The sequence below is a fragment of the Bufo gargarizans genome, chromosome 10, assembly GCF_014858855.1.
Source record: "Bufo gargarizans isolate SCDJY-AF-19 chromosome 10, ASM1485885v1, whole genome shotgun sequence".
NCBI lineage: Eukaryota > Metazoa > Chordata > Amphibia > Anura > Bufonidae > Bufo > Bufo gargarizans.
Window position 1 is genome coordinate 117073436 of NC_058089.1, and position 16752 is coordinate 117090187.

At 49.5% G+C, this 16752-nt stretch overlaps 1 protein-coding gene across 1 annotated transcript in view; it reads right to left on the bottom strand.

Moving 5' to 3' along the window:
* The window catches only part of VPS35 (VPS35 retromer complex component), a 46120-nt gene that overhangs the window by 14465 nt on the left and 14903 nt on the right, over positions 1–16752 (bottom strand). The window contains exons 10-14 of the mRNA XM_044269754.1: positions 15619–15767; positions 12785–12992; positions 12547–12702; positions 2837–2959; positions 418–597 (exon numbers count right to left, since the gene is read on the bottom strand). Of these exons, the coding sequence (XP_044125689.1) occupies positions 418–597; positions 2837–2959; positions 12547–12702; positions 12785–12992; positions 15619–15767 (816 nt within the window). The remainder of the gene's footprint in view (positions 1–417; positions 598–2836; positions 2960–12546; positions 12703–12784; positions 12993–15618; positions 15768–16752) is intronic.

A 16752-nucleotide genomic window follows, 5' to 3' on the forward strand; every position in this document is an offset into this window, starting at 1 on the left:
GGGAGTCCCGGGGACCACCTTACAGGAACAAAAAAACAAACAAACTGCTAAGTGGGTGCAGCACAACACCAGCGCTGCAACCCCTTCATCCTCAGGATCTCCGGGACCCCCACCGACAGCACATCCTAGAGATCTGCTATATTCTCTGCCAGATGGAGATGGCGGCCCCCGGTGACAGCCACTAATGTGCGGCTGGAGGGGGAAGGTCTAGTGGAGGACATCTTATCCCATTTTCTCATTTACAGGTCTTGATCAACCTCTGCCATGACCCAGGAATGGAGAAGCAGGAGTCGCTGTTCTGCAGAGGAGCAATTTCCACGGACAGGCCGGTGTAATTGAAAAGCGAGACGGCGGGGTCATCAGCGAAGTGGCAGCAAGCAACAAGAAAAAGAATGACAGACGCGGGCGGCTCATTACCTGAGACATAAACTCATAGGCCACCGTCTCGTGGTTTTCAAATCCAATTTCTCCAGCTGCCAAAGCGCCTTGAAGGAACAGTCTTAGGGGCAACTCTGCCAATTCGGCTTTAATCAAGGCGCTGATCGTCTGGTGGGCGAAGGAGAAGATCTTCTGACACTTCTTATCCCACTTGTCGTCCTGCACAGAGACATCAGTCATTACACGGGGCAAGCACTGCAGAGCCTGTTCAGCAGACGAGGTGGCCACCAATATGGGTCCTACAGGGGCCGCCGCTTGCCTTTCCAGACTTTGAAGTGGTAGGTCTCTTTAGCAATGCAGTGACAAAAAAGCATGGGGAAGATCACTGCATCATTAAAGGGGTTGTCCGGGAGTGGGTCATCGATATCTGATCAGTAGGGGTCCGCCACCGCCACCAATCAACTGTTCGAAGAGGCCACGGCGCTTTCTTGAGCGCACCAAGCACAGCGCCCTACATTGTATAGTGGCTGTGCTTGGTATTGCAGCTCTGCCCCATTCACTTGAATAGGACTGAGCCGAGCCTAGGCCACTTTAAACAGCTGATGGGGAGGGCCGGGCGGCGATCAGATATTGATGACCTATCTTGAAGATTGGTCATCGATATTTAACCCCGGGAAAATGAAAAGTCAACATACAAGACCCTGGGAAAAACGGGCAGCCATATTGTTTTTCGATTTTTAATTCCTTTATCAAGATTTATGCTTGCTGTCGGTGAACAGAGTCTGAAATATGAACAGACCTAGCAGCTAGCAGTTACATCCATCCAGTCTAGACAACACGCTGTGAGAGAAATCGGGAGCACAAATCTGAGAGTTTGGTGCAATGTATCAGTGCATGTTACATGCATTGACCTGCAGACAAGATGACACAACTGTAGCAAACCCTCCAATATATAAGGGTAGGTTCACATGCTAAACCCTCCAATTTTGAGGCAAATTTTCCTGCAGGTTGTTCAGACGAAGCCAGAAGTAGATCCAGTAAGAAGTCGTCCTTCCTTTATATTTCCTTTCGAATCCACTACTGACTTTGGTTGAAAAGCCTTCAGAAAAATCTGCCTAAAAACCTCCTCCAAAAACTGTGTGTGAACCTACCCTTATAGCTGTATGGATTTTCAGCTTCTGGATATTCCCACCCACTGACAACAAGCAGAGATCTTGTAAATGGTGGTGAACTGACAACCAAAGTACATTATTTTTCGCTTTATAAATTGCACTTTTGCCCCAAAAAACGTGGGGGAGGGGGAATGGCTGTGCATCTTATAAAGCGAATACTAGTGAGCGCTTCCATTATGAAAGCACTCACTAGTATGTATACATTAAGTGTCGGGAGTGGGGAAGAAGCGCCCCAAGCGCTTCCGGTACTCACCCTCCCTGGTATTATTTGCTGGTGCCAGCGCTGCACTGTCCTCACCCTGTACAGCATCATGACCTTACGCTGCACGCCGTCAGGTGACAGTGCAGTGTGGGCCAGGGAAGACAGGGGAGGGTGACTTCTGCCGGAGATGAAGAGGAGTTTTTTACTTTATTCTGATCTGAGGTCTGATGGGGGTCAGAAACAAAGGGCTGATTTGAGGTCTAATGGGGGGTCTAATGTGATGTCCTATTTATGGGGGTCTGATGTGATTTCCTGATATTTTTGGGGGTCTGATCTGAGGTCTGATGAAAAATATTTGGGGTGAGTCTTATCGGGTGCGTCTTATAAAGCGAAAAATACGATATATTAGAAAGTCGCAAAAATTATTACGCTTTATTTCAATAAAACTGAACACTGCCTTTAAGTCCAGTAGCAACTTATTAGCTTATATTACCTACCCACAGGAGAAGTGTCTGATCGCTGGGGGTCCAGTGTCCTCCGTTTGACTAGTGTGCTGGTCATGCACAGACACTACTATTCCCTGTCTATAGTCGGTCTCAGTCAGTCCCACAGACACTGAATGAACCTGCAGGACCACCACCCACCACTCTAGGGGACACAGGACCCCCTTCTTGTGATCGTGGGGGGTTCTAGTGTTAAAACACTTTTCCTGTTTCTAGGTAATATGTTGCTATAGCAGGACCACCCCTTTAAGGCTGATATCTACTTAAGGGGATTCCGCCATCTTTGCCTTTTCTGGGAGTAACCACAGTAAGCGATGGCCAGGGGCGGACGAACCTATAGAAAGATCCGAGCAGCTAGCACTCTACTGTTTCCATAACTCCCACAGCAGTGAATGAGAGCTATGTAAACAGCGTAGCTCCCATTTATTAAAATGGGAGTTACGGAAACCGCACACTGCCGGGCGCTCACCCATTTCCGTAACTCCACCCCCCACCCGGGCCAATGCTCACTGTGAATATTCTCATATTGCACAGGAAAGATGGCACAACCCCTTCAAGGATGCAAGAAGACAATTACTTACTGCTTTGGCGTTTTCTTTGTATAGGAAAGCGAGCTGATACGCTGCGAACACCAGGGGCGGTAATGTGTAGCGGATTCTCTGGTTCCCACCAGCCCCAAAATGCTTTCGAGCCATGTTCAGGATCTGAAAAGAGGCAAATACAGAGACTGGTAAATACAGAGACCAAAGACCAGTATACACAGAGGCCCGGCTCACGCACGCACAGAGGCCCGGCTCACGCACGCACAGAGGCCCGGCTCACGCGGGCACAGAGGCCCGGCTCACGCGGGCACAGAGGCCCGGCTCACGCGGGCACAGAGGCCCGGCTCACGCGGGCACAGAGGCCCGGCTCACGCGGGCACAGAGGCCCGGCTCACACGCGCACAGAGGCCCGGCTCACACGCGCACAGAGGCCCGGCTCACACGCGCACAGAGGCCCGGCTCACGCGCGCACAGAGGCCCGGCTCACGCGCGCACAGAGGCCCGGCTCACGCGCGCACAGAGGCCCGGCTCACGCGCGCACAGAGGCCCGGCTCACGCGCGCACAGAGGCCCGGCTCACACGCGCACAGAGGCCAGCCGCTGGTATTACAGCTCATCCTTATTTACTGACACATTTCTAGCAGATCAGTGGGACTGAGCTGCAATACTAAACACTGGCCATGGGTGGCGCAGTTTTTTTTAATGAATCCTGAACAACCCGTTAAAATTACTCCCAGGGAAGAATTCCTAGTGACCATCATAGACGGACAGTTGTCATGTCATGTGGACATCTCCAAGTAAAGTTGTCGGGTGCAATTACTTAAATAGTTCAAGCATGTTACTCTGTATCCAACCCTTGGGACCCCCATAATCACAGGTCACGTGTCCCCAAATGTATAGAGCTGCAGGTCAGGCATGCGTGCTGCAACTTATAATGAATGTAACGCCCCTTTAAATCATTGCCAAACAGCTGGAATACAACAGGGCATACACGTGTCTTTGCTGCCCGCAGCAACCAATCACAGCGCAGCTTTCATTTCTTCTAGTGCTCTTGAAAAATGAAAGCTGCGTTGTGATTAGTTGCTATGGGTGACCAAGGCAACTACCGGGGCCTGTGCTATCTGCGGCCCTCCGGTGCTTAAGAAACCACAACTCTGAGCAGGGCCTGAGGACCTCAAAGCCTGCTGGGGCTTGTAGTTTCTGCAACCTTCAGCTCTGTGAAACGGTCTTTATTGGCCCATAGCAACCAGAGAGCTGCTTTCATTTCTTATAGAGCTGTTGAAAAAAAAATATAATGAAACTACAGGGCTGGCAGTTCCTGCGGCCTGTGGATCCCCACGAATGCAAAACCCACTGTTGCCCATAGCAACCAAGCTCAGCGCAACGGTGCCCAGTGACTGGTTGCTACGGGCAACGCTGGCAATTTTTCTTTTAGATAGTCTTCATAAATCTGCCCGACTTAAATGCATAGAAAATTATCTTGTGCAAATTAACCAGCCGTTTCCAGGCAGTCCCGGGGCACGGCCTCATAGACCCAAATTATGTTGGAAACGATGATGGCCATTTATTTTTTTATATATATATAGTCAAATCCCTTTAATCCGTCAGAAATGGAACCGGAGAAACACAGTAGATTGTAAAAAAATAAAATAAAATTATAAAATACCCTGCATAAGATGCATCAAAATTATTAAGTGAGGGAGGCACAACTTTTAATAATTTCTCCGTGTCTTTGAAGGTCCAGGCATCAGAAACTGAAATCTAACACAAGCTGGCCCACATTTTGGATGAACTTTTTGATGAATCCATCGGGCCGCTCCCGCCCACCCATTTTTTCAGAAAGCCGACATAAAATGGGCAAAAATTTTCACATTTTGTATTAAAAAACTGCGCCTTTCTGGCACCACGGAGTGGAGGACTTTCATACTTTCCAGAGGACAGGATTTCCGCTGCATTATGCCTCAATATTTTTTTAGATCTCTTCCAACCTACAGCAGCCGCCGAGGGCAATTACAGCTATATAAACGAACCGCCATTGCACCGTGCCCTTCCAGAAAAGGTCCTTATTAAAAGCCGGAGTCAGTTCTTACCCAGGACGCCCGCTAATCAATGACCGCAATATACGAGCCTGCTCATTAAGTCACGAAAATGTAAGGAGTCGTCGGCATCAGCTCTGACCATTGTACTAATGACCACCGGGGGACTGGAACTCGTTATATCACCCAGCCCAAGAACCACAGCAATGGAGCACAAGATTGAAAGATGAAGAACATGGCACTAATCCATTACCTAAAAATTGCCCCCCCCCCCCCCCCTCATAAAAGAGAAGGGGGGCACAAAACATGTTTTTTTTTGTTGTTTTTGAAGCAGCTCCCTCTGCTCTCTCTACCAGCAGGAAGTCCCAGCAGTTAAATTCCATGCAATCTAAATTGTTGAGACTTCAAATGGGGGACATGAAACTTGGGTTTTCCTGGTTGTTTTAACAGGATGTCCCTATGTATAATGACTGTATTTACTAAGAGCAGCTCCCTCTGCCCTCTCTACCAGCAGGAAGTCCCAGCAGTTGAGCTCCATAAAAACAGGAGACTTCAAAAATGGGAACATGAGACTTGTGTCTTTCTGGTTCTTTTGCAGTATTTGCCAATGTACAAAATCTATTTATTTGCTAACAGCAGCTCCCTCTGCTTTCTCTAACAGCAGGAAGTCCCAGCAGTTGAGCTCCATAAAAACAATCTAAAAAGCAGGAGACTTCAAAAATGGGAACATGAGACTTGTGTCTTCCTGGTTCTTTTGCAGTATTTCCCTATGTATAAATCTATTTATTTGCTAACAGCAGCTCCCTCTGCCCTCTCTAACAGCAGGAAGTCCCAGCAGTTAAACGTGTATTCCAAAAGGGAAAAAAATATCCCCTATCCACTGGATATTTATTTTATTTTACGCACTTATATAGCGCTGCTATATTGCGCAGTGTTTTACACACATTAGCATCACGCTGTCCCAATAGGGGACAACTATGAGATCGGTGGGGGTCCTACCGCTGGGACCCCCACCTATTACGAGAATGGGGGCCCCGTACTCCCTGCATCCCTACTGAAAAGAAAGGAGCGGCTTGTCGGGCATGCGTGTGGCCATTCCATTCATTTCTATGGGAGTTCCAGATACAGCCGAGTACAGCACTCACCTATCTCCAGAATTCCCATAGAAATTAATGGAGTCGCATGCTCGACTGGCCACTCTGTTCTTTTCAGGGGGGCTGCAGGGAGTACGGAGCCCTCATTCTCGTGATCGTGGTGGTCCCAGCGGTAGCGGTCCCTACCTACAGGAAGACCCCCTTTAAGCTCCATGCGGTTAATTGAAAAGATGTAGAATTCAAAAATCCCTTTTGATGCCCATCTTGTAGCTTTTAGCAGAGAACACAGCAAATGTGGCTTGAGTATAAAATCTGCCATGTAATGTACCAGGAATCCACATTGTTCAGGTGCCAAGCGCTCTGCAATTTTCTTAGTTAAAAAAAAAAAACAACACACATGCTCATTTTCCACATAAAAGGAACTATTGAAAGATTAATACAAAAATAATGGGACAAACACCCTATAGCGCTAAAGGAAAATTGCAGCCTTCTCTGGCATTAAACCCACGTCTACGCATCTTAAGGGGGCGCTAAATGAAGCAATTAAGAATGCAAGAGCGCAGCTCCTGGGGATACTTCACGCATGGATGCATGGGATTCAAAAGGTTTACTTCCATTCAGCCTTCAGAGAGCCAAGATAAAGCACAATCTCCCCTGGTGAGGCAGATTAATTGTAAGAAGAATAAGGAATTCGGCTGCATGTACAAGACATCCGCGCGCAGCCAACCCCTGTGGTCTTCGATCCAAGAAACTGAGGCGCGCTAATGTAAAGGAGGAGGTAAAAAACAGGAATTAATTACGGCGTGGTCCGAGAGGGGCTTGGAAGCCATGTTGTTTCCCACTTGTTGCCGTTGGTTCAATCCAAGTCAATTAAATAAGTAATGAACGAGATAATGAATCACTTAGCGTTTTCAGAAGAGGCCCCTCCGCTCCCCGGCTGGATTACATACGGGAGGATTGATCTCTGAAGAGGTACAAGTCGCGGTTCCTTTAGGGAGACGCTGTAAGACGCCACGGCTATCAGCACAGGTAATTATAGCGGCAGTGACAGCTGGAGGCATTTATTGTAAACCACAGATACCGATATCTGATGACTGCATCATGGTACGACCGCCTACTGTGCCACAGTGCAACTTCCACATGCAACTTCATGCAACCTTCACATGCTAGTAGGCTACAGTATGCCATAATGCAACGTCATGCAACCTTCACATACAAATATTGCGCTGTGTGCCATAATGCAACTTGCACATGCGACTTCATGCAACCTTCACATACAAATATTGCGTTGTGTGCCATAATGCAACTTGCACCTGTGACTTCCTGCAACATTCACGTACAAGTATAGCATGGTGTGCCATAATGAAATTTGCACATGTGACTTCCTGCAACCTTTACAGCAGAATGAGCCACAGTGCAACTTGTACATGCAACCTGGTCATTCATAATCCACTTTAAAATTGCACCGCGGCTGCTGCTATATGCGGTTTATTTAGAGAAGAAAACAGCACTACTCACTGGATGTATTCAAAAAAAATCTGTCCCAATGGTGGCGGTGCCAGCGGTTTTAGGTCCAAGCCCGACGGGCCCCCAGCAATCCAAAGAAGAGAATAATTATCGCAGCACTCTCTGTCTTCAGTCATCTATGGTTTATTCACCAACCGTGCTCCCACGCCCTGAGGCCCCATTCACTTGCTTTTAGGATTTGACAAGATTCTGAACCAAAATCCTTCTCAAATCCGGTAACAATCCACCTCCAATGCAATGAATGGCGCTTCCACAACCTCGCTAACCGGCAAACAAAAACTTCCACTTCCAGATTTCAATCCATGCCGCACAAAAAACAAAGTAAGTGGCACATTACGTCATCCCTTAGTCCCACTGAATAAGATTAATCCCACATCACCAGAGCAGAAATCCGAGCGCCGAGGATCCTCTGCTAAATACACATTGGCCATAGGCAAAACCTTCATGTCTGAACACGGTTGTAGAATCCCGACAGACTCATTAGCGCACATTTAGGCGCGGACAGTGGTACAGAACAGTGAACACCCGCTCATCGGTTTCCATTATACAGTACGTGCTGGAATCTCTCCTCCCACAGGTCGCCGGCTGGACCAGACAGAACGCGGTGTGCATTACGTCTTGTCATTTCCTCGGTACGCACAGGACACTTTGGAGAAATTGCTTCTTTTCATGACAAGGACGAGCTGTCGGCTGTGTCGGAGGTGGCAGCTAAAAACACCGCCAGCGAAGTAGCATGTCTAAGTAGGAGGTGACAGTCCAAACCTTCCGGCTGCAAGATGAGAGGTGCCGGCGTACAGACTGTGACCTCGTTAACACTACAGCCGGGATCCGAGCGCTCAGTCCCGCTTCCTCCGCGACACTTCTCTCACTTTACAAATAACAAGCTGATCAGCGGCGCAAGGAAGTGGATACGAGTTACAAACAGACAAAGCTAAACAGGGTAACGGTATGCAGACACTGGCTCTCTGGAGGTGTGAGACTACAACCCTCAGCAAGCCCTGGCAGCCTGACAACATCAATGCATGCTGGGGTTTGTAGTTTCTACAGCCTGTGAATCACCTGCAGCGTAAAACTACAACCCTCAACAAGCTCAGGCAGACTGACGGTATCAATGCATGCTGGGGTTTGTAGATTCTGCAGACACTGGCTCCCTGGAGGTGTGAAACTACAACCCTCAGCAAGCCCTGGCAGCCTGACAACATCAATATATTCTGGAGCTTGTAGTTTCTGAAGTCTGTGACTCACCTGCAGTGTGAAACTACAACCCTCAACAAGCCCTGGCAGCCTGAGGACATCAATGCATGCTGGGCTTTGTAGTTTCTGAAGCCTGCGCATCGCCAGCAGTTTGAAACTACAACTCTCAGTACGGCCTGGCAGCCTGAGGCTCGTTTCACATCTCAGGCAGCAATTCTGCTCTCTGCCGGAACTCTCCAGATCCGGGACTGCCAGATGCAGACGGAATGCCGCAATCCGGCCAATATGCCGAGAATCGGTCGGACAGAAACCGCGGCATGCTGCAGTTTGTGTCTGGCCGATTCCCGGCATTCTCTGCCAGAACTGGCTGCTGAATCACAGGACCGGAAATGTGAAACTAGCCTAAGGACATCAGTATGTGCTGGAAGTAGGGCTGCAGTAAACGATTATTTAAGTAATCAAGTATTCTAGTGATTATTTTTTACGATTAATAGAGTAATCTAATAAGAAAAAATGAATTAATAGACTGTTTTCCTATAAGAACTCAGACCCCCTGCCATTAGTGCCCAACACCCTTCGTTCCCCCCGTGTGATCAGCCCAAGTGCTTCAGTTCCCCAGTGCCTTCAGCTCTCCCCCACCCCAGAGCCAGCAGCCCCCCCTTGTGCCAGCAGCACTCCCCCCCCCCCTTGTGCCAGCAGCACTCCCCCCCCCTTGTGCCAGCAGCACCCTCCCCCCCCTTGTGCCAGCAGCACTCTCCCCCCCCCCCTTTGTGCCAGCAGCACTCTCCCCCCCCCTTGTGCCAGCAGCACTCTCCCCCCCCCCTTGTGCCAGCAGCACTCTCCCCCCCCCCTTGTGCCAGCAGCACTCTCCCCCCCCCCCTTGTGCCAGCAGCACTCTCCCCCCCCCCCTTGTGCCAGCAGCACTCTCCCCCCCCCCCCTTGTGCCAGCAGCACTCTCCCCCCCCCCCCTTGTGCCAGCAGCACTCTCCCCCCCCCCCTTGTGCCAGCAGCACTCTCCCCCCCCCTTGTGCCAGCAGCACTCTCCCCCCCCCTTGTGCCAGCAGCTCTCTCCCCTCCTTGTGCCAGCAGCTCTCTCCCCTCCTTGTGCCAGCAGCTCTCTCCCCTCCTTGTGCCAGCAGCTCTCTCCCCTCCTTGTGCCAGCAGCTCTCTCCCCTCCTTGTGCCAGCAGCTCTCTCCCCTCCTTGTGCCAGCAGCTCTCTCCCCTCCTTGTGCCAGCAGCTCTCTCCCCTCCTTGTGCCAGCAGCTCTCTCCCCTCCTTGTGCCAGCAGCTCTCTCCCCTCCTTGTGCCAGCAGCTCTCTCCCCTCCTTGTGCCAGCAGCTCTCTCCCCTCCTTGTGCCAGCAGCTCTCTGTGCCCTGCTCCTCCTGACACCCAGAGTGCACAGCGGCATTGGTTGCTATGACGCTGTGCACTCCGTGCGCCCAGCCTTAGTCGCAGCAACTTGCCTTTCCAGCAGGGGCGCCGCGACACTCCATTCCGCGCTGCTCTGCGTCAGACGTCACGGAGTGCGTACGTCAAGAGGTCAGTGCAGTGAGGGACCATGGATGTGCTGTCCGGAGGCCACGGAGCAGGAGCAATAGCAAGCGCCTCACTCCCGCTCCGTGGTCACGTGACACAAACGAATCTTCGATGCAAAAATTTAGTAATCGTTTCAGCCCTAGCTGGAAGTTGTAGTTTCTGCAACCTATGGCTCTCTAGATATTGTGATACTATAACTCCCAACAAACTCTGGCAGCCTGCAGACATAGCAGTGTGCCAGACGATGTGCAGACCACAGTATAACCAGTAATGGTCGCCATCACTCTGCCCATAGGCGATATCACCCAGCTTTTCAGAGACTCTGCACAGCACACATCTCCGGTATACAAATCATACTATGGCTTTGCTTGTGCCGGTATTCACTGCAGCTCTAAAATTTGGTTCAAGACCCAGAGGGATTAGAATGAATAGCACTATGGGTTCCATCCAGATAGAAGAATGCTTAAAACGGAGGAGCAAAACATGGACCTGTGGGACGACTGAAAGAAAAGTGGAGGAATACGCCCACCGTCATCTTCAGCGGCTGCAAACTATGGGGGAGGGGAGCACTACATAAAATTATAGCTAAATACACAAAAATGGCATCTGCACGCGAAGGGGCTCAGGAACCTCTGAGGTAAAGGGCGGCCGCTGTGGACAACTTTATTACTGGTGTCACCGGCACGGCGCTGTGATGACTCACACTACGATTCCAGAAAGTGATAAAGGGATATTAAATCTGAATTAATAGGAAGGAGAATCGGGACGGCGGCACAAACGTTTCCTTTCGAGGCTTCCAATATCCTATGAAATGCGCACAATGGAAGCAATTATACACATGAAAAGTGAGAGAGTCAGAGCTGGAACCGTCCGCAGCCATCTGCCGGATACGCCATCCAAAGCCCGTCACTATAATCAAGTGGAAAATAATACCGTCGCCATCTATCACAATGGTCGTCATTCCAACCGCAAGAGTCGTCCTGAGTGCCAATTATGCCTCGTTACTTTACCCTTCTATAGGGACTATGGGTGACAGTGCCAAAGAAGGAGTAACGTGGTCGTACTGGTGGGTCATTCACGAAACCCACATTCAGAGCTATGCAAATTGTAAGCAACGGGGACCTTAAGATAGCTGAATAGGGTATGATATAGATCATCAATAAATATAACTTGGACAACCCCTTTAAGTGCGGCCACCCTTCATTCACGGCTATGGAAGTTCTGAAAATAGCTCAGCGCTGGCTCTGCTTTTTCCGGCAATCCGGAAAGTCCCAGTCATCGCTACGGAGTGCCGGAAACAGCAGAGCATGCTCTGTGCGCCAGTCTCATTGTTGAAAATTGCGCCAGAATTCTGGTGCATTTTGATTAGCCAACCCTCTTTACGTTATAATTCCGCACTATCCGATTGCTGTCGGTGAACGGAAACACTAAAATTTACATTCAGAGGTGGTAATCCTGGACATAACGATCCCTGCTACGAGATGAGAAGAGAATAGAATTGTATCCAGTCCTGACAACACTCTGCGAGCGGAACACACCAGCAGCAGCTGCTCAAGTCTCCCTGGTAGTTTGCTACAATGTATCAGTCTGGAGTCCAGGCTGTTTAGCTCACAGAGCATTGTCTAGACTGGAAACAATCATACCTAACCTTTCAGCAGAGAGCAGGGTTAGTTATGTACAGGATTACTGCGTGTTCTCATTCACTGACAGCAAACGTGCATACTGTAAATCGTGCAACACAAAGTTTATTAGAAGGTCTAACACTGTCAAACCCGAAAATCTCTAAGTGGAGGAGGGCATAGCCGTGAAGCTATAACCTGATGTCTATGAACTGTATGTACAACATCACAGCAAACAGCCCACCAGGGTATGGGGGGTTTCTATCGGCAGGATCACTGTGACCCCCAGATCCGAAAGGAGTAGTCAAGTCTTCTCCATCTTTTACCCTAATAAACAGTGTCCCCTGTAGATGAATTGTGAAACTGCAGCAAGCCTTCACAAGCGGCCAGAGCTCTATAAGGCTAGGGCTACATGGCACCTTGCGGGCGTGCGACATAACATGGCAATGCTGCGCTATGAAAATCGCTGCTAATGAATGTGGTCAAGCTGAAATCCAACAGGTTTGGATTTCACAGGATAAAGGATAAGTATCTGATTGGGGGGGGTCCAAAAATAGGGGTTCCTTGCCCTTGTGCAAATGGAGCAGTTTGTGGGGAGGAGCGGGTACAGCCTGCCCACTGCTGTTCCATTCATCCTCTATGGGACTGCTGGAGACACCTGAGTGCTGTACTCAGGTGGCTCCGGCAGTTTTAGTATGCTTTCCACCGTTTAGTATGTAGGCCGATTGCCGATGTTCCTTACCAGGTACTGCTGATCGGGGTCATCTGACCTCAGAAGGTGAATGAACCTGCCCACGAGCCCCTGCTCATCAGCAAAGTCTTCAGGGTCAGGGTCTTCGGCTGGCTGGTCTGGCTGGTCCTGGATGAGCGTCGATACCAACATCATGATGGCATCCACCTGTCAATAAAGAGCCAAAGCAAGGTGTGAAGAAGCCCACAGGGTACAAGAGACAGCGCAGGAGGACGCCACAGACACTTACCTGATCCTGAGAGCCGATCTCGGTGCTGTAATCCAGAGCGCTGCTCAGCACGTAGCAGCTCATGCTCTTCCTGGACTCGTAGTCAAAGTACTCGAAGAGCGGATAAAAATGCTTGAGCTTCAGCACCGTCAGGATGTTGTTGTAAGTGTCCACCGGTATCTTCAGAAGTCGGGTCAGCTCCTTAGAGACGGCGCTGCTTGTGGCGATGCTGAAAGGTAAACGTATAGCCACTGTTAGCCGCACTGTCTGCAGGCGGCGATTAGTCAGTATTGGGGGGGGCAGCAGGAAGACACTGTGGGGCACCGCGCTGGAGAGCTCGTGTTGAGAAGGTGGAAAAGACTATGGGAAAGTGAGGAACATAAGATGTCTGTGTGGCGAACACTGCAGAGACAAGACGTGGCTGGAAGAAGTCATCATTGTGGTCTGGGCCGAAAATAAAAGATGAGCAGAATCACTTGGTGTAATAGGTATGTGGTGCTGTATTCTCCTGTATGTTTGGCGGTTCTGAATGCAATTTAAAAAAGTAACAGTCCTCCACTGTGGGTCCAAATGTGTCGGTCATTTTGACAGGAAGATGCGCTCTGCGTGCAGTGCTATTCTTTCCGTCAAATCTTAAAGAACTGTTGACAGATCGTTTCCTTGAATGTACTCTATTGGTACTTCTAGTAACCAGGGGGTACCTGACAGGGAACGACTGAGAAATGCTGCATTACAATACAGGAACTACTTTCCCTTTGAAAATCATCACCATATAACGAGACAGGACGGCAGTTCGTTAGAAGATGGTTTCCTAAGCAACACTTTCTTTTGTCCTCTCCCATTATCAATGTAAAATTACGAAAGGATTCGAGAACAGACAGAACGGCTCACAAATAAAATAAAAAGAGATCTGACCCTGGGGCAACGCGGCCTTCAGCCGCAGAGAACTAAATATACCAGCTATTTATTCCCTTGTTTGTGGCACGAAGAGAGGTCAACGGGCGCCCGTCTGGATAGGACGCAGAATGGGGAGGTGAGCGCCTAATAGGAGCAGAGCGGCAGCGTACACGACATGGCGCTGTCTGCACACGGAGGGGGGGGAGGAAAACAGGTCACCTTCAGAGGCAAGGATTTCATCTACATGCAGTCCCCATTAAGTCAGTGAAAGGATAGATTCTTGTTTTGACCCCGGTGCTGAAAACCTGCCAGGAGGATGGGCTTGTTAAAAGGGTTTTCTGATTAAGTCAGGTCGTTATAAATATGGCTGTCATGGTGCAGCATTTCCCAATATTTTCAAGCCAAGGACCCCCTAAATCCAACGCAGTACACCAAAAGGAAGCGACCAGTGATAAAAGTTAACCAATAAGGATATTCTCACGCCGCTGTCGGATTCTGTTCCCTTTCTAGGTCAGCAGTTGATGGAAAGAACGGAGATGATCTTTCTGTCAAAATGGCAGACACGAGATTTGGACCCATGATTGAGGGCTGTTACTTTTAAAACTACGTTCAGCACTACCAAACATACAGGAGAATACAGCACTACATACCTATTACATCCGGTGACATCTCCTCTTGTTCTCTTTCCTCTTCTCCATTTAGTCCAGACCTCCATGACAACTTCTTCCAGCCATGTCTCATCTCAATGCTCACTTTTCCAACATCCTTACCAACCTCTCGACACTGACTCTGCCTCCCGGTTCCCCTCAGTGCTATCCTGCCGAATCCACAATGCCCTCCCCAATGTTCCCAAATACTACACTGTAGAACCAGCTAGTCCTCCAGAAAACCCTGTTACCATACAAATAGTGCCCCTTTGATAAAATATTGCCACACAGTGATCTAAAAAATAACTTTGCCCTGTTTTCTGCCAGCCAAACGCTTCCGTTTTGTCCCCATTTATTGTCTATGGTGACAAAACGTAACTGAACAGAACAGAGTGCTCCAAAATGCATTCCGTTCGGTTTGGTTGTGTTCTCATACCAGAGAGAAGCATGCTGCGGTTTGCTTTCTGTCCTGGGATGCGGAGCAAGACGGATCAGTTGTGACCCACAATGACACAATAGAAAACGGATCCGTCCCACATTGACTTTTAATGGAGTTCATGACGGATCTTTCTTGGCTATGTTAAAGATAATACAACCGGATACGTTCATAACGGATGCAGATGTTGTATTATCAGTAACGGAAGCGGTTTTGCTGAACCCTGCCGGATCCAGAAAAAGCGCTAGTGTGAAAGCAGCCTTAGAGGAGGATGCGGCTTGATTGATTCTACGGGCGCTGTGTACCCAAAGAGATAATGACTGATTAAAGGGGGATCCCAGCACTGGACCACTTCCGTAATTATGCAATGCCTACCTAAACCTGCTGACCTCCTTCAGGGTGCCTCGCCTATGAGCAGCGCTAGGTATCAGACTATTACCGCAGTGTGCATTGAGTCGCCTTCGGCCATTTTAAGCTCATTGGGCAGCAGATTGTTTTAACACATCGTTAGGGGGAGCCGCAATCTGCTAAGAGGTTGCCTGCTTTGAACCCCTGAGGTTCAGGACGATACTACCTGCACATTCACAATGCAGGATTTTTAAGAATGGTCTGGAAACAACTGTAACAAAGTCTCTGCTGTGAGTAATTTGTCAATGTGTGTTTTCACAGCTCTTGTATGCTCCTATTCCCTGAAAGCTAGCAGATATGGTGAGGCCATTACAAAGCTGCAGGACTTTTCATGACAGCCGCTTGAGGTGTCAGGCTCTTACCGTCTTATTAAGATTTAGCACCACTTATAATGAGACACTTGGAGGGGATGTCGGGCACTCTCGCCCTATCACAAGCTTTCACATACGCTCCGTTATTCTACTCACTGTTCAAGGTTGAGCTTGTTGAAGATCTCCACCGTCGTCTCCAGCACTTTGTCCACATAATCCACCCGGTCAGGGTAGCACTTCATCGCCAAGTTAATGAGAGACACTTGCAGGGACACAACGTCTTCTGAGGGCATGTCCTGCCGAGACTGCGGGAAGAAGCATCGAGATGAAGACACAGGACGCAATTACAATCTATTAATATACGGAATGTGTCACGGTGAAACCTCTTTAACCCCCTGTGGACCAGGCTATTGTTGGCCTTAAGGACCACACTTTTTTTTTTTTTTTTTTTCATTTTCATGTCAGTAACTAAAACCCCAGATTTCTTTAGGGTCATATTGTAGTTCCAGTGACACGACCCCACAGGCTTTACACAAGGGACACTCTTGTATCTGGTCCTCGGCTGTCTCCCCAGGGACACCAGTCCCGCTAATCAAGCCACCAGGGCAGTCAGTCATGTCTAAAAGGGTAGAGGAAAGCCAGCAGCCATGGCGAATGTTGGCAGTGCGGCCATGTATTACAGCAGTGCCCACACCATCACCCTCACACATCATGGAGAGACAGCTACCTATGAGGTATTATTATGTTAAGGGAACTTGAAAGGTGTCAGTTTAATCCGATACTCATAGTAAAGTACATTCATTGACAAAAAAATCCCGCACCGAGAAAGATGTTGGGATGAAGCTTTCTCTGTGCGACTGTAATGATGATAAAAGGAAGGGAGGCTCTAGGACCCTGTTGCTACGGCCTCCAGCCCGGACGCGGGACGAGCTACGGCCTCCAGCCCGGACGCGGGACGAGCTACGGCCTCCAGCCCGGACGCGGGACGAGCTACGGCCTCCAGCCCGGACGCGGGACGAGCTACGGCCTCCAGCCCGGACGCGGGACGAGCTACGGCCTCCAGCCCGGACGCGGGACGAGCTACGGCCTCCAGCCCGGACGCGGGACGAGCTACGGCCTCCAGCCCGGACGCGGGACGAGCTACGGCCTCCAGCCTGGATGCAAGGTCAGATATAGCCTCTATAGCTTGGATACAAGATGCGTTGAGGCCTCTAGACCGGATAGAGGATGAGATGAGGATGTCATGGAGGCATACATGTTCTGTATAGTATCCTCTAGCACAGAGGTTAC